We start from the raw sequence: 17,172 nt of genomic DNA, 5'->3' as shown, positions 1-17,172 counted from the left end.
ATCAAAGTGCTAAACGGGGAAGAAACAGTAGGCATTGATCCGCATCTACCACACGAGTACTCATGGTATTTTCTCGCTTGTGGTGTATCAATATTTATTCCGTTCAAAATATAGGCCATCGTTGTCACTGCAAACAGCTTTTAGGGGCTGTCAAACTTGCAAAAGCAATGAAAAAATACTCCCTTGTAGTTTATGTAATATTAATTTGCATACTTTTCCATAAAAGTGTCAATTCACGAAAATTTTTGGCACCTTTTCCAAATGTTCATTTACAAGTTGTCAGGCTTGTTTGTTTTCTTTCTTTGATAAGTACTGGTTGTGGGAGTTCATAGCAGGGAGAAAAGGGGCGGGAAGCAGGAGAAGACAACAACAACTTTATTTGCACCCTTTACATTCAATTAAATTAACAATACAATAATAAAAGAAATAAAGTAAAGTACATGGCTGCCCAGAATAACCACGATTGGCTTACAAGATTGGGCAGCCATACTTAGTGATTCAATCACACCAGAAGAGAAGGCGGGAAGCGGGATTCATAAGTGGCGGGAACCGGGAGAAAACAAGTAAAAATTTTGCAATGTTTCATTATATTTTGCAATAGATATGGGACAAAGAGGAGGGCACCACTACAGAAAGGGGCGGAAAGCAGGAGTAAAAGGTACGGGAAGCACAAGTTAGAGGTACAGGAGGCGAGAGGTTCAGACCCCCCTGTCCCCACCCACCTTAGAATTATTGCAGGTTGCCCAAAGGTTCTTCTATGTGAAATTTTGGGTGCCAAGCTCTTAAAAGCTTTCATGAAAGAGAAGTTATACTGGTCGCCCAAAGACAAAAGTAAGTCACCTGAGGCACCCGGGCACTGCTAGAAAAGCACAGCCCTGATTATATATAGCCATGACACACACATGTTGCGTGCAGGTAATATACTAATAATATTTATTCTGAGTAGGTATAATTATTGGTGTTAAGTGGAATGGTGACTTGGATAAAGTGAAAATAAACGAAGAAGCGTTCTCAAGTCGAGAGAACGAGAGACTTGAGAACGCTTCTTCATTTGTAATTATTGGTATTTAGAAAATTTAATCCCAATTTTTTTTTCAGGGCTCAAGACTAACTTTCTTGCTAGCTAGCCTATTGGCTAGTGACAGCTTTGATTTGACTTAATACCCTAAAAAGCATTCCATATCAACCCATGAGTTTTAACCTTTGCAAGGTACATAATTACCCCTGGCACTTTTATAGGGTCCCCCCTGGTGTAATAAGTATGACTAAATATTATTTCAACATCTTTAGTCAAATTTGCTACTAACACCTTATTGACTTGACCTCCTCAAAGAACACTGAATAATTTTAGCCAAATTGTTGCTTAATTTAGTCCAAAAGACTCCTACCTGTGTACTCCTAGTGAAAGCCGTTTTAGGAATCTCAGGTGTTGGAATTGGTGTGTGCGAGGTTGACGCAAGTGGAGCTGTCTGTGGCCTTCCATCTGACTCTGTATCAGATGCTTTATTTTCACTATCAAAATGATCATCTGAAGTCTTTTCTAGTAACACACTGCTGTCCTCTTTATGTCCTTCAGATTTGTATCTCTTTTCAAGGTCAGTTTTTTTAACGTTCAAAGCCTCTTCAAGGGCAGGCCATTTAACATACACCAACAAGTCATCCTTTGTTACAAATCTATCCTGGAGTCGTTTTTCAAGGGAATTCAACTGATGTTGCTGTGAACCATCAACATCAACAGATTTCACTGGTAACAAATCCTGTCCACGATTAATGCCATCTGTTTTTTGACCAAGAAAACTTTCTTTCAGATTCTTCAGTTCATTGGCGATATCTTCCACTTCACTTTTGACCCCACTGATAATTTTTCCATCACTTCCAAGAAATTCGTTCAAGATTGTCATAACTCTGTCAATAGCCTCTTCAGTGGCCTGAAGTCGCTTATTAAATTTCATAAACTGCCACATTCCAGAAAGCACATTTTGATTGGTTGCGTCATCTTGGGTCGTGTCATTTTTCTGTCGTGCCTGTTCTATGATAAATTGATTGGACGGTGGATTATCAAGAATCTTTAATCTGTCCTCCAGTTCTTGAACTTTATTCTCAAGGTTCTGTTGTTTTGTCTGTAAACTGAAATCAAACCGAATCATAATTTAAGTACTGTAAATAAGATTTTTTATAACCAAAATCATTTCCTTTAATTTCCTTCTATAGTACCACTCTAGAGACGAGAGGCTCGTCTCGAGAGAAGCTTTTAAAACTGTAAGTGTGATGGCTTGAACTTCTCACAAGATTTTAATTGCCTATTGCAAAACATACAGCGAATGATACGGAAGTAAATTGAACAGCTTCTACATGTTCCAATTTTCTCCTTAAACAGAGACAGTGTGGCCCAGTGGTCAGAGCTCTGGACTTGAAATCCAGAGGTCGTAGGTTCAAATCCTGTTCTGACTACTAGCTGCTGTTGTTGTTGTTATTCCCGAGTTCAACTCCTCTGCTATGCTTGTAAATAGCAACTGGTTTGCCAGGTGGGATTATTTAACCAGGCTATTGTTCATTTGGGACTGACTATTCTGCATTCAATTCAAGTAGTGAGACAATGATGAGACAGCTGATGACATATTATATCATGTAACACCCAGTTCATGTAGTGAATGGTAAACAGAACTTGGGTTAGCCTTAATTATTAACACTCCAGTTAGCCTTAATTATGGCATAATTTTCTTCTTATTTAAATAGTCGCACACAAACCTGTCTAGTAAATTGTAATAAATCATCCGAGAGGTTTCTTCAATGTGGTGTTCCACAGGGAACCATTTTAGGCCCCCTTTTATTCTTATTGTATATCAACGATCTACCCAATTGTCTATGTCACTCGCAACCGAGAATGTATGCTGACGATACCAGCATTACTTTTGCGAGCAATAGTGTCGAAGAATTAAATGAATGTATAAATTCTGATCTAGAAGAAATTCGATTATGGCTTGCAGCCAATAAACTTACAATAAACTTGACAAAAACGGAATTTTTATTAATTGGATCTAGACAAAGGCTATCTAATCTACCTGAGAATCCCTCAATCAAAATAAATCAAATCCCTGTTGAACAAGTATCCGCTACGAAATCTCTCGGCGTATATATTGATCAAAATCTAAATTGGGAATTTCACATAAAGGAAATTTCAAAAAAGATTGCCTCAGGCGTAAGCGCCATTAAACGCATAAGGGATTTTGTTCCACGTGAGATACTTCTCATCGTTTACAATTCATTAATTCAGCCTCATTTCGATTACTGTAGTGTAGTGTGGGGATGCTGTTCAAAGGGACTCTCTCAGAAACTACAAAAGCTACAGAACCGTGCTGCGCGTATCATAACCTTCTCTAATTATGATAGAAATACTGATGAACTCTTACATAGTTTAAATTGGCACAAACTTGATCATCAAAGGCCCGTGAGTAAATCGATTATGATGTATAATGCTGTGAACAACCTGACTCCGAATTATTTGAGTTCTCGGTTTTTCCCGCGTAATGAAGCCTTGACATACAATCTCAGGAATACTGAAGGAAAGCTATCCATACCACAGCCGCGCACTAATTATTGTAAACGAAGCTTTAGCTACAGCGGGGCCCTGTTATGGAATGGCTTACCGAATGAAATAAAACTATCCATCACACTTAACGAATTTAAGAACAAATTGAAAAATCACAAGTTCGGCTCATTTTGCATTTAAATTATAAGTACACGGCATCCTTGTAAAGCAGGTTTTTGTTTGTTTGTTCTTACTAGTAGTTAGCCTCTCTTAGTTAGTTTAGTTAGTGTTTTATCCCTTGTTCCTTTTTTATTATGTATACCTGAATGGAATTTACCGACTGTTTTAAATAAAGTATTACCTACCTACCTACCTACCTACCTACCTACCTACCTACCTACCTATAGCATTCAGATAACCTAAATAGTGCTGCCGTTAGCCTTAATATCTCTCTGGCTAGCCTACTTTAGCTAAGGTTGCTTGCGGTTAGCCTTTATATTGGGGTTAGGGTTCCAGACAAAACATTCAGAATCCTGGCAGCTGGTCATTGCTGGCCTAGTAGATACGATTCCCACTTGGTAACCTGATGACCCAGGAATCCTTTTGGTGTAAACATTTTGATTCAAGTGTGACTCGTACCTCATGTATGAAAAAAGGCTCACTACAGGAACTGACACAGGAAAAAATACCAAATTCCCTTATTGGGAACTGAAGGTGAATTTGTTGGGTTTTCTAGAAATACCCAACTTAATCCCAAAGCTGACATTACTTGGGAAAATGAGACTGTTCCCAATGTCAATTTTGTCGGGTATTATAATTTCCCAAGTTTGGTTATTTGAAATTTTCCCATCGTTGGGTTTTGGACATTCCCAAGTTTGGGGATTTATGACTTTCCCATTGTTGGGTATCAAAACTCATATTTTGGGTATTTATAATTTCCCCAGTCTTGGGTATTAATTATTACCAACAATTGGGATATTGGGAAGTGGAAGCAAATTTCCCAAACTGATTCACAAAATGGTTATTTTGCTCAATTATAAATGTGTATAATCCAAAGCTAGTCAGTAAACAAAACTGTTAACATTTTATTACCTATGATGAACATTAGAATAGCGTTTTCATACAATCATGTTTTTACTGCAACATCACCTGAGTACAAACAGTAATTCTGTATACAGCACAAAAATAATAGACAATTCAACAAGACAAGTGTACACATTTGTAGTTTGGTAGCTGATCATGACATACAGTGCTAGTTGATCGAACTGGTAATTTGCACCTTTTATGGCATGCAAAAATTTAATGCTAGCTGTAAAACAAAAAGTGTTTATCACAATCATAAAAAGATTAACATTGGTGTTAATTACTACACTGTAGTTCAGTGTACCTGGATTGCACTGTATACATGAAGGATGCTACTGAATTACTATTTATACCATTAAAAAAACTGGTGACAATTGGGAGCGATTAAAATTATCCATGTTTGCAAATTAATTTTCATTATTATTATGATTTTTTTACAGGTAAACTGAACTTCAACAATTACATTCTTTAAGCATTAAATTTCAATTTGTTAAATAGTCTAATAAAAAACACAACTCCACAAGCCTCCTATAAACACAAACTACCCCACTGTTTTCACTATGGAAGAATCTCTAAGTTAGACTCCCTACTCCCCTCTTTGAAAACATCGGTTGAGAGATTGAAATGAAAAGTACAAAAGTTAAATTCTCCAAAACCTGTTCCTAAAACAAACTGTTTCCGAAGCTTTGTTTCCAAATACATCACTGTCATTATTTCCCAGTATCTAACTGATTCTCGGCTTAATTTGTGAGTTTGTTATCTGACCTTATCTGGTTGCCATTAACCTTTTAATTAGCCCCTTCATCAACATTACTGATAGACTAAAAATTCTCTCCGCTGGTTTCAAGTACCGGTATTTCTTGTACAGTGTACACAATAATTTGGAGACACTAAAATAAACTTTAAAATCTTTGATGATCAAAACTGAATTCTCATTGGCCTGCATATGCATATTGTATTGAAATTCAAATCAGAAATTAGATGCTAGGGCTAAAGGCCAGGTTATCATACCGAAGTGCGGTAGAGTACATGATTTCAATTACTCCATAAAGATTATGGGGAAATATACCACATACATAACATACTCGCTTAAATTAAAGGAGCTTTGTCATGGTATTTTGAGTCTTTTCCTGATTAGATAATTGAAGTAAACCTCAAAATAATAGTTTTCTATCGAAGAAACACCAACAGGGTAATAAAAATCTAAAACTAAACAACGACGGATTAATTCAACTGACCTTGGCTAAGATGGATTGTGAATGACAAACTTGAGAACATTTGCCTGTTTTGTTTTTATTCCCTGACATAGCTCCTTTAAGATTTTATTCCTTAATTTGCCTTAATTAATTAGTACTCAAGAATACTGCTGGTACACTTAATTTTTTAGGCCAGCACAGTTAAAGGCATTCTACCTGAAATATTTGACTTCTATAGAATCATTCCTACAAGAACCTTTAATCTATAACTACTGTAAATGAGACTTCAGTGAGTGTTCCAACTTTTTTGCCCTGATACATACATTTCCTGGATAAATATGAAGCAACGTCACTTGCTTTCCCATAAATAAAAAGTGATCCACTGCTTAAATCAGGGTGAGAGTGAGTATCTATCACCAACACATACCCGGTTCCTTCACTGACAATCAACACTGACTTACAGTTACATATGAATATAGCAAACTTTTTTCCTTTCTTAAGAGAAAACTGTTGAAGATTAAAATGAAAAGTACAGGCAATGGGATCAGTAAATGGCGACAACCAAACTGATTTTGCTTCAGAAACATCAACATCTTTGTTAAGCTTTGTTTTAAATAAATATTTTACTTCCTCAACATCTAATCGAGTGCCAGGTGAAGCAATGTGTTTGTCATATATGCTATTTCCTTTGCGTATTGCTTCTGATGTGGCAAAATACCAGTTCTTACTTAGGCTTCGCAAATGTGGAAGAGATAGTACAGAAGATTCTGTAGCCATTTCTGCTAACATTATACATATAATAGTGCAAGCACTGCTGCCCCTTTGTCCATTTAACCTTCCTTGGCTCAACTGTTCATTTGTGGTCCAAATGAGTACTAAAAGAAAGGGACCTATGGATGTTATCTAAATCTCGCAAAGCAATTATGGCTACATTGCACATATAATCAACTGAATTAGCTGGGCACCTGGTACAAATGTATTTTGGACAGTGATTAACTGTAGATCAGACTACACTGTAACTTTCCAAAACTTATTGCAAAACCCTAGCATCATTTGCCTTGAGGATCATAACCTTCGTTCTCTATTTTTTTCACACTGGTTTGATTTTACCCATTCTTTCACATCTTCTCGGATGTCTTTGTCAGAAGGAAGAGTTACGTCACTTAATGTTAAATTAGCATAGTCGGCTGAGTCACTAACACAGACATATCCCTTATCAATTAAAGCCTGAGAAAGGAACTTTGACACCATCGGCTTAGGTTTTCCTCTCACACCAGACACTTTCAGAAATCGACAGGAGGGTAATATCTGCCCATGCAGTTTCACATCGCGAATTTTCTTTTCCTCAAATGCAACCATTAGGATAACTTCTGCGCTTTTAAGTGTGAGTTTACCCACTGAAATAGTAATGCAAAAACTCAATCAAAATCTGCAAAGTATGCATTTGCACCTTTTACTGCATGGACAAGTTAACATTGTTTCAAATAGCAACCCAATGTCACTGAAGGGAGGGACCTTAATAAAACATCACTGTAATACTTTATTTTGATATAATAGAAATCAATAAGTAGAAAGTGCACTAGAACAAAATTCTGGGTCATTTGTTTTCAAAGATATTGATTGTACTCTACTAAGCAGTTGACCTTTCATGATTAATTTAATTAAGTCATGGTCATGATGGGGTGCAGAACATTGGTAATATTTTATTATAGTTTTGTATCCTACACCAGGCCTGGTTGTTTTGGTGCACTTTAACACAAGACCTTAAAAAAAAATCAACCTTATGCTCTGAAGAAACTAAGTATTCTTTTAGTATGGAATGAAAAAGTAAATGAGAAGTGGACCTATTACCATCTACGTGTACCTCTCCTTCTTCAGAGATTTCATCACTGTTATCACAACTTGAATAGCTTGCATTTGTAGAATCACTGTTTGATTTCTTTAGAAGGGGCTCACTGTCACTAGCTGAAGAGTCTGAACCAGACTTCCGCTTATTCTAAAACATGTTGAAACAAGAATCCAGTTACGTATGCGTATATTACAAGAACAAAGCATGTTTAAGCTGCTGGAAAAAGTGCAGATAACATGTATAATATGTATATATGCAACAACACATGCCCAACTAAGACTACAAATTCTTCTTTCCCCTGAAAAGTGCATTTGTACATGTACCTCATAGCTGTGCCCCAAAGCCACCATGCGTCTCCTTTCGTTTAACACTGACATGATGTGTGACCTAATACCATCTGTTGAGAAAATTAACATAATAATTATTAATTACTTCTTTCGACACAGGCAAAAAATTTTCTTACAAAAGCCAACTCTTCTAGTACATGTATATTACCTATTATCACCTATCAAATGTCAGATTGTGTTTTTGTATGCTGGAAAAGTTACCCAACAACCTCAAGAGCACTAAATGTTATATTAAATAGTGTTTCAATTGCACATATGCATGATAAATTCTACTGGTGCAAAGTTCTTTGTAACAGAACCCTGATGTGTTAACTCCAACATACTACAAAGATGTAATAATAAAGAAAATACATGCGCACTTATGTTACATAACTTTAATGAAAAAGCAAAGCATATTCAAAGTGTTTTTCTGTTTCTTCTTGCAAATCTTTAATGCCCCTTTAATTCATCATTCTGTAGTTATTTCTAATAAATGATATGTTATTATTATGGGTTACAATAAAATTACCTTCTGCAAATTCAATCTCTTTAATGGTACAGGTTTTTGCCAGCACTTTCACCAAGTTTTCCAACCGTTTTTTTGCATCAGGGTTGCTTCTAAATGTTGGGATGCTGTTTCCAGGAAATTCATCCTCTGTCGCCCTGCGGATCCTTGCTCGCCTATGAAATAATCAAATAATCTGTTACCACTTACAGGCATACGGTAATCATTTTTTTGTGGGTTTCATAAGGTCCTAATGTTGCTCATGTCATTAATGAAATTGCGAAAATAGTGCATGCCAACATTGGTAACAGCTAAGAATTGTCAGCTATTTATAATTATTGTTGCAATATGACACGAATGCCAGAGAACAAAGCTGTTAAATAGTTTACTATTCTTCATTTATTGGTAGAAAACATTGCACATAATAGTAGCAATATAAACTGCTTACACTGAAAGGTAAATTTGTTTTGTAGATGGATCCAGTGTTTTTATGTCTGGTTTTCCGTTAGGTCTGCCTGATCCCAGTCTATTTTCCAGCAAAGGCAAAGATGCCCGAGATTCTAAGTTAGTACCTTCAGCTGAAGTAAAAGGAAACGAGAATAATTTAACCATAACGAATAATGGTGGTCTCTTAAGAGCTCCCTTAATCAAAATTTAGATACCGTAGATTCCGGTTGCCCTGGGCTTTCCTTCGTGGGTTTGGGTGGGCTTTGCGGGGGGCTTTTCGGGGGGCTTGCGGGGCGTTTCGCGGCCTCGGGAGTGTGTCGCGTTGCGCACGCCATTGCCCTGTTCAGTCGTCTCCGGTGGGGGGGCTTTCCGGGGGGCTCCGGTGTTGTTGTTCGGTGTGGGCCTTCGGGGCTTGCGGGGGCTCGAACGGTATATGGCATTTCAGTTCTGTATCATATCCTGACTGTTTACTGCATAAGTGATCAGGAGAGCTATTTAGAGCTATTTTCATGTCTCAAATTTATAATTTCTAATCTTTATCTTATTCGACCATATTCTGAGTGAAAAAATAATGTTGAATTGACGGGAAAAGCTATTAATATATTGCCTGAAACAACAACAAAACCAAACGTTTTATAAATAATACAAGGTTGTACATACCTGGGGAACCATTAAGCTCCTTTAGCGCTTCAGGGAATTTTCCTTTTTTTCCGAGGGTATCGAGTCCTAGAGCTTCCATGGCTTGTACGGACAGTACAGTTGGTGATAGCAGTATTTTGCCATCGACCTCTTCATTCTCAAACTTATCTGCGATAGAGTCGCTCGCAAACGTGTTCTTTGCCCATTCCTTTACCTCTGCGATAGACCATTCTGTTAAAAAAGGAATAAAATGTCTTTATATCTTAAACACGATACTAAGCTACCTCACGAAAACAAGAAATCATAAGAAACGAAAACAACGCCGTAAATAACCTGATACATTCTTGCTTGGGCAGGATTCACTTTTGGCGGGAACACGGGCCATGGCCATTTCTCTCTTCAGCTTAACAGGAAAAATATGTTGTGACTGGGTTAAAATTGAACACGAATCGTCCAAGCTCGCACTTTCCGTGTCGTTTTCGAATTCCTTTTGGCATTCGACTAGCATTTCTTCAGGTGAACATGTACGTGGAGTCCGTGAAGGACGAACACTAACCCGTTCGCTCGCCATCTTGGAAATGTTTCCGAGAACTACACGACTGGAATACAAAACTAGCGCTGACGCTGCTGATTGGCGCTTTTTTCCCGCCTTTAAAATTCTCGCATTTCATTGGCTTAGTGATTACTCGCGCCCAGTTGATAAAGGTTTGGGATGAGTCTGGGGATTGGTACTTGGTAGCAACCTTCGCAATCTTTACTGCAAAATATTGCAACACAAAAACAATGTTTTTGTACTGTCGAAAAGCGAATAACTTGGCTTTATTTAAGAAAAGAAGCATACAACTTAACCTTGGTACTCTGTTAATTCCTGTGGCGTTCATTTGAAGCCGACATCAAAAGACAATGTGACCAGACGATGGCATTTTCGCCGTTTTGCGGTGAAACGTGGGAAATTTGGCTTTGTGACTGCGAGGACGCTCATTTAGAACATGTGCACTGTGGTTGTAGTGATTGTAACGGCAAAGCTGTTTCAAGATCAACCGCGTTCAGACATCGTACACGCGAATTTCATCTTTCCGCGTATAGCAGTTTAGAGGCAAACACAAGCTTGAATTCATTGGAAGAGGAAAGTGTGTTGGAGCAAAATGCTTTGGACATGGAGACATCATCGCCTGAGCATCAAAATGTCGTAGACCAAGTCATGTTTGATGACTCGGTTGCAATTTCTAATGTTGTCGATTCTGACACTCTCCAAGAAAGAGAAGTGAGTGATTCGCATGAAGATGAACCAGACTGCACCAAAGTGCTAACTGAGAAGATAGTAGATGCCATCCTTGATGCGCTGCAGTTGCAGCTTGAATTAAAGCTGTCGAACATCGGATTTGATCATATCTTGGACTGGGGAAAGAAGTTATTTGCTATGGGGTTTCGTTAGCATATCCATTTGTGGCCAAAATGTTGGAAAGATGCAGAGCGGCTACTGCACTCTGTTGGCTACAGAGATGCAAAAAAGTACATGATTTGCCTTGATGAGAGCCACAGATGTCACTACGGTTTAATGTCATCAGAAGACGAGCTCTGTCCCCACTGTAACAAGAAAGGAACTATTCCATATTACTATCTTGGTTTGGGTCCCAAAATTAATCTTTGGGCAAGTGATCCTAGTTATTGCAAGAAACTTCTTGGTCACTGGTTCGAAAAAGAACACTGGCTTGGACAAGAAAATCGGGAAGGTTGAGGGTTTGAAAGCAAAAGAGAAATATGGGATGGTAAACGTTTCTCGGAACTTCAATGGTTTTGGAACCCCGAGGAGGAATGGCAAGTACCTGCCAAATGTCTCAATTGTGGAGGAGTTATCTCTGTTCAGCAAATTAATTCTTCACCTGATACTGATGGGGGGCAGAAGCTGGTAACCTGTCAATCCTGTACAGTCACAGTTGCACATACTATTCAGAAAGTAAACGGAGATCCGAGAAATCTTGCATACATCCTACACTGGGATGGCTTTCAACCATTTGATGGCAAATATAATCATGGATCAGGAGCAATTGAAGTGCAGATAGCAAACATGAGCAAGAAGGACAGACAAAAGCAATCAGAAATATTTGTTGTTGGTTTTGTACCTGCATATCTGTTACCTGAGAGACGGCCAATATCTTTTGATCCCTTTTTGTCACCTATCCTTGATGACATTGAAAATGGATTTATTGATGGCATTGAAGTTGACTATAGATTTTCATTGCCCCAGTTCCCTGCGGGGCCAGCAATACTAAGACACCTTGTTTTATGTGTTACTGGAGACCATGTTGCTATTTGCGAAATTTGTAAAGCAATCTTCTGTGGCAAAAACCCTTGCCGTCGCTGCAAATGTGGTAGTACTTTGGATCCAAACAGTAATCATTATTACTATGGAGAGTACAGAAAATCAGCCAAATATCCTTGGCCAAAGAGAAACATGGATGATGAAATTGAAACATTAAAAAACATAGAAGATGAAGAAAGAAAAACTGTAGCTCAGGCAATGGCCAAAGAATCAGGGTTTACTGGCTTGTCTGCACTTCACCGTCTCCATGCACTATATGGTTTTGATTACCGCAAAGACTGTGTTTTTGATGTTATGCACAGTGTTTCTCTTGGTGTTATAAGAAACCACTTAAATTTCCTTTTGGACAATCAAATTGTCAATCAGCATAAACTACAGGAGAGGCTGTCTAAAGTACCCTGGACTGCAGAATTTCTTGCTTCTAGATATCCAAGCAGACTTTCCAGAATAGGTTATTGGAAAGCAGAGGAATTTCAGAAATTTACCTTTCCTATCTCAGAGATCATTTTGGGAGGCCTTATTCCTGAAGAACACTTTGAAGCATGGGAGTGTTTAGCCAGAATTGTTGAATACCTGTATTGCCAAGGAAGAAATGGGTGGACCATTGACTCGACAGCAATTTTTCATGAAGCTGTTGTAAGGTACAACATCTTGATTGAAGAAAGCCAGGGTTTAACACGATGTCATGTTGTCAATCACAACCTAACTCACATAAGTGATGATGTATTAAATTTTGGTTCTCCGGACAACTTTTGGTGCTATAACTTTGAGCGTGCAGTTGGTCGGTATATTGCAATATCAACAAATTACAAAAACATTGAAATAACATTTGCTCGTGCAGAACTGCGACGAGAAATTCTTAAGGTTCGTTCATCCCTTAAATGTCAAGAAGTTGGTTCGGAAGAAATCGTTGATTATCCAGAGAAAGTACATTTCAGATCACTAGTTGAATTGGAAAATACCATCCAGCACTTAAGTGACCAAGAAACTGATCTCTCTAAAACAAGTGGCATCCTGGTTGGAGCATTGAAACCTGTTCATCTTTCCAACGAAACCCAGAAGAATGTCATGATGGAGCTCCTATGTCATGACAACCCAATGGGTAACTGCCTTAGTGATGTTGCACATGAATGCCGCAGTATCTATTTCACCACTGAGAATGGAGGGATTCTTTACAGAGTAGGTGAGAATGTCATAGTTTCTGGTGAACATGAGGGTGTTTTAAACATTACTCAGTTTCTGTGGACAACTCTTAATGGTAAGAATCATATATTTGTTGTGGGAGATTGTTTCCAACCTGTGATGAATGGCTCTGAAAGAGGAGTTTACCAGTGGGGCAAGGGAGCCCTTCTTTCTCCATCTGCTACAGAGATAATTCTACTCTCACCAAGTATCCAGCGAAAAGTTATGCTTTTCCCAGACCCTGACAATCTTTCTGATCCAAACATGTACATTCTTGTTGACTTCCAAAGGCCACATTTTCCACTTACGAGTGTGGTTGTCCCTTGTTATCCAGAAGTGGGCGACATGTTACTCATAAAAGGTGATGACCCAGAGCCATGGCGGGGGCTCGCTCTGGCAATACACATGAGGAACAAAACTGTTCAAGTGCAATTCTTTGTGCCCCATCCTCGCTGGGGTAGACAGTCAGGCCTCTGGGTGCGTGAAGGTACACGACCTCAACAAGTGCACTTCAAGAGCATACTTGGAATTTGTACTGGAAATTGGCAAGGAAACAATAGGATCTACAAAGAACTGTAGACTTGAACACTCCATGATACGAGTTGTTAGAAAGAACCAGTAGGTAAACACCCCAATTTTGGAATGGCTAATGTGAGTGTTACACCCCATAACATAATGTTTACATTTTTAGAAAATTATTTAATGATGTACAATTACCCACGATGTGATATTCAAATATGAGTAGTTAAATAATTATTGTGGATTTCATGTTCGCACTAAATTTCTAGAGTTGGAATAGTTATTAAAATCCAGGTTATATCCAACTTTGGATAGTTCCTACTTATCTTATGAAAAATTGTCACTCAAATCCCAATTTTGCTTCTTTCTCTCCCAGTCAATACCCAACACTGTGTTTTTACTTTGGGAATTTTTACATTTTCCCATTTTTAAACTTTCTTTCTCCCAATTTTGGGACTTTGGTACCCAATTAATGCCCAATACTGGACTTTACGTTGGGAATTTTTTATGGTTTCCCAACATTGGAATATTCCCCTTGCATTGGCTAAAAAAAATCCCAATTAACTCCCAGCATTGGGTCTTTAGTACCCCATAATTTCCCAATGTAGGTTTTCAACTTGGGAATTTTATGTAAATTCCCACAAAACACCCAATATTGGGTTTTGAGAATGGGAATTTATTGAAAAATCCCAATATGGGAATCGGGTATTTTTTCCTGTGTGAGTGCCAACTACAGTAAACACCCACGTATAAAAACCTAGAACTTTTGGGTTCAGGCTGAATGGGTTCTTATATTTTGTGGGAGGCGCGGTGGCCTATTAAATGGTTAGCGCGCTCGACTCCGAGTCGAACGGCCCGGGTTTGAGGCCTGGCTGGGGCGCTGCGTTGTGTTCTTGGGCAAGACACTTTACTCTCACAGTGCCTCTCTCCACCCAGGTGTATAAATGGGTACCGGCGAATTTACTGCTGGGGGGTAACCCTGCGATGGACTAGCACCCCATCCAGGGGGGAGTAGTAATACTCCCAGTCGCTTAGTGCTACTGAAACCGGGATAAGCTCCGGCTGTATGGGCCTCATGGCTCAGAGACAGACTTTATCTTTTTTTTTTCCGAACTCAGGCTGATTAGGTTCTTATTTGTAGGAGTTGTCATAGTGATACCATTCAGAGAGCTACTGTAGTACTAGTATGTCATAATGATTTAACATTTGTATTTTAATTTTATACAGTATTCTATACTCTGTATTTAAAAGATTTTCAATTAAACAAATAATTTTCATGTGGTTTCTCAGAAATTTCACAATTTCTATCAATTAAAATCCAGTATTTTGGCTACAAAATAAGAGTGTTTTTTTTTTGCCTTTGTTCTTTGTCAGCCTAAATAGGTTCTTATATTTTTGGGTATTAAAATGCCCAATTTCAGCCTGTAGGTTCTTAAATCACTAGGTTCTTATACGCGGGTGTTTACTGTAGTCACCTGATGTTCATTTTACAATAATTATTTGTTTTAGTATGTGTTTATATTAGCCCTGAAAAGCCCCTTTCAGGGAGTGTTATCCAGCGGAGGTGGCCAACAGTTGCTTTAATAAAATGCTTTAGCCATTTCTACTGTATAACTAAAAATTCTATACTTCACAGAACACAACTTCAGTTTGTCTCACTGGGGGATGGATAAAATCCAACCATATATCATTTAAATGAAACTGTTACTATATGAAACTTGTCATAGTTGGCCCTTTGATTGGCTAAGAAAATTGAAATCAATAATTGCAACAGGAACATGTCAAAAAACAATTGTTAAAAATTAATTAAAAAACAATAGTGTGGTGGGTTTTATTGTAGCCATTGTCAAGTACGTGTTGATATAATAAAATTTAATCAGTTAAGGTTTGAAACCTTTTCTACCTCCTCCAAAACAGATGTCAAATTCTCACCAAAAATTTTGAACACTGAACTAGATACAGAGGCGGTTTATGGTTGATATATAAAGCTTACGGTCAAGCTTGCAAGAAAAATGAAACTCAAATACAGGCGAACCTTCAAATGACAAATAAACTGTATCGTTCAGGGCAATGTAAACTTTAAAATTTAATTTGCTCCGTTTCCACAGCGACAAGCACTTCGAACCGTCAACATATCCAAAGATCTCCGATTTCTTTGTTGAAATAGCGTTCTTGTTTCTCAAACTATAAAAGATTATAAAGTTACAGCAGCCGGTTTTATAGTTTTAAAAATAGAATTTCAAGTACTAGTAAAAACCCTCCGGCTATGACAAAATTGTTGGGATTTCAATCGCTTATCGTTATTGTTGTTATTGAATAAAACATGCAATTAGTGGAAATCCGTTTAAGAATATGTGGCATTTCCCGTAATTACGAAGAGCAAAACTTCGATGTCAAAGGAAGTTTTTGAAACTCATGTTCTATATTAGCCATCAGTAAGTCATTTTAGCATTTTTAGCTGAAAGAAGTGTCATTAAAACGATAGCCGACGGTACCTGAATAATTTATAACATTCATCATCAGTTCCATCAAAAGGACACCACTAAAACTCAGCCCGTTAAGGATAAACAGAACAAATTGTTGTGTTGTTTTGTGCGATGGTTCGCTGACCTAAGTTTACAAGTAGATAGCCGGTGTATTTTTAACAAACCCTGGTTTTAGAGATTTAACAAAAGCGTGTCACATAAACACCATTAGCTACCATTTTAACAGCTTAAGCTATTTGCATATTCGAACAACTGAACTTTAATAAATTTATCGCAAACAAGAAGATTATCTTTACCTGTCGAGGTTACTTCTTTGGTCAAGATGCGAGCGTAACTGATCAGAATCGACAACAGGATTCTCATCTCGACTGTAGTCATCGACTTCTGTGACCGCTTTGTCTTTTCCATTTGACTGCTCAAATGAAGTGCTTTTGTCATCTGCCTGATCAGAAGAATCAGCTAGTTGAGTATTTAGCACTCCGCTACGCGGATCGTAGCTCAAACCTATGTGGTTCAAAATGGCGTGCAGCAGTGTGTGAAGGTGATTGAAGTTTACAACACCAGCGTCCGGAGAACGTAAGGCCAAATCCACCAGCCTGTGTAACTCTGTTGCGGCACCCATTTTGTGCTTTTCACATCCTATCCTTTGAATTACACAACATCACTTCTTTTGTCATGAATAATGCAAAGCACAAAGTCATCCCGCCTCCGGCTTCCAGGACCCAGGAAATGAAGAAATTTTAACTTGACACGGGAGGGGTCCTAAGGGGGAAATTGCACGTTTCGCGCGCAGTGGCGCGTTCGTGTGCCGGGACGGAAAAACGTACAATCGTGAGCCATGGCGCCTAAATGAGCCAAGTAAATTGCTCAGTTCCGCTGCAGATTGATCCCGTCATCCACGCACATATTGATACAATGTTTCTACCGTTTTAAAAACGGGTAAAAAACGCTGGTCTTCTAACATCACTAATTTCTCAGTACGGAATTTTTGCCCCGTGCATTAAGGCACGTTGCAGTACGGCACATCCTGTGTGTATCGTTCAACTTGCCTCACAGCAGCTAAAACGCTAGTGTTAGTGAACACCGTT

The 17,172-nt window shown here is 38.3% G+C and overlaps 2 protein-coding genes across 2 annotated transcripts in view; both read right to left on the bottom strand.

Annotated features, from left to right (window-relative positions):
• Positions 1-16,827, bottom strand: part of LOC144644638 (uncharacterized) — a 30,503-nt gene extending 13,676 nt beyond the window's left edge. The window contains exons 1-2 of the mRNA XM_078504171.1: positions 16,381-16,827; positions 1,389-2,127 (exon numbers count right to left, since the gene is read on the bottom strand). Coding sequence (XP_078360297.1) covers positions 1,389-2,127; positions 16,381-16,706 — 1,065 coding nt within the window. The 5' untranslated portion in view covers positions 16,707-16,827. The remainder of the gene's footprint in view (positions 1-1,388; positions 2,128-16,380) is intronic.
• Positions 6,550-11,772, bottom strand: LOC144644656 (uncharacterized). Its single transcript, XM_078504188.1, has 7 exons — positions 9,908-11,772; positions 9,596-9,805; positions 8,937-9,066; positions 8,513-8,664; positions 7,981-8,054; positions 7,660-7,804; positions 6,550-7,205 (listed from the first exon to the last, which is right to left on the bottom strand). Exons 1-7 carry the CDS (start codon positions 10,143-10,145, stop codon positions 6,874-6,876), a joined length of 1,281 nt encoding a protein of 426 aa, XP_078360314.1. The 5' UTR covers positions 10,146-11,772; the 3' UTR covers positions 6,550-6,873.
• Positions 16,828-17,172: the final 345 nt, after the last annotated feature.

This window comes from Oculina patagonica, chromosome 2, assembly GCF_052425735.1.
Source record: "Oculina patagonica isolate OP01 chromosome 2, crgOcupat, whole genome shotgun sequence".
In the NCBI taxonomy this organism is placed as follows: Eukaryota; Metazoa; Cnidaria; class Anthozoa; order Scleractinia; family Oculinidae; genus Oculina; species Oculina patagonica.
This window is presented reverse-complemented; position numbering and strand designations above follow the sequence as displayed.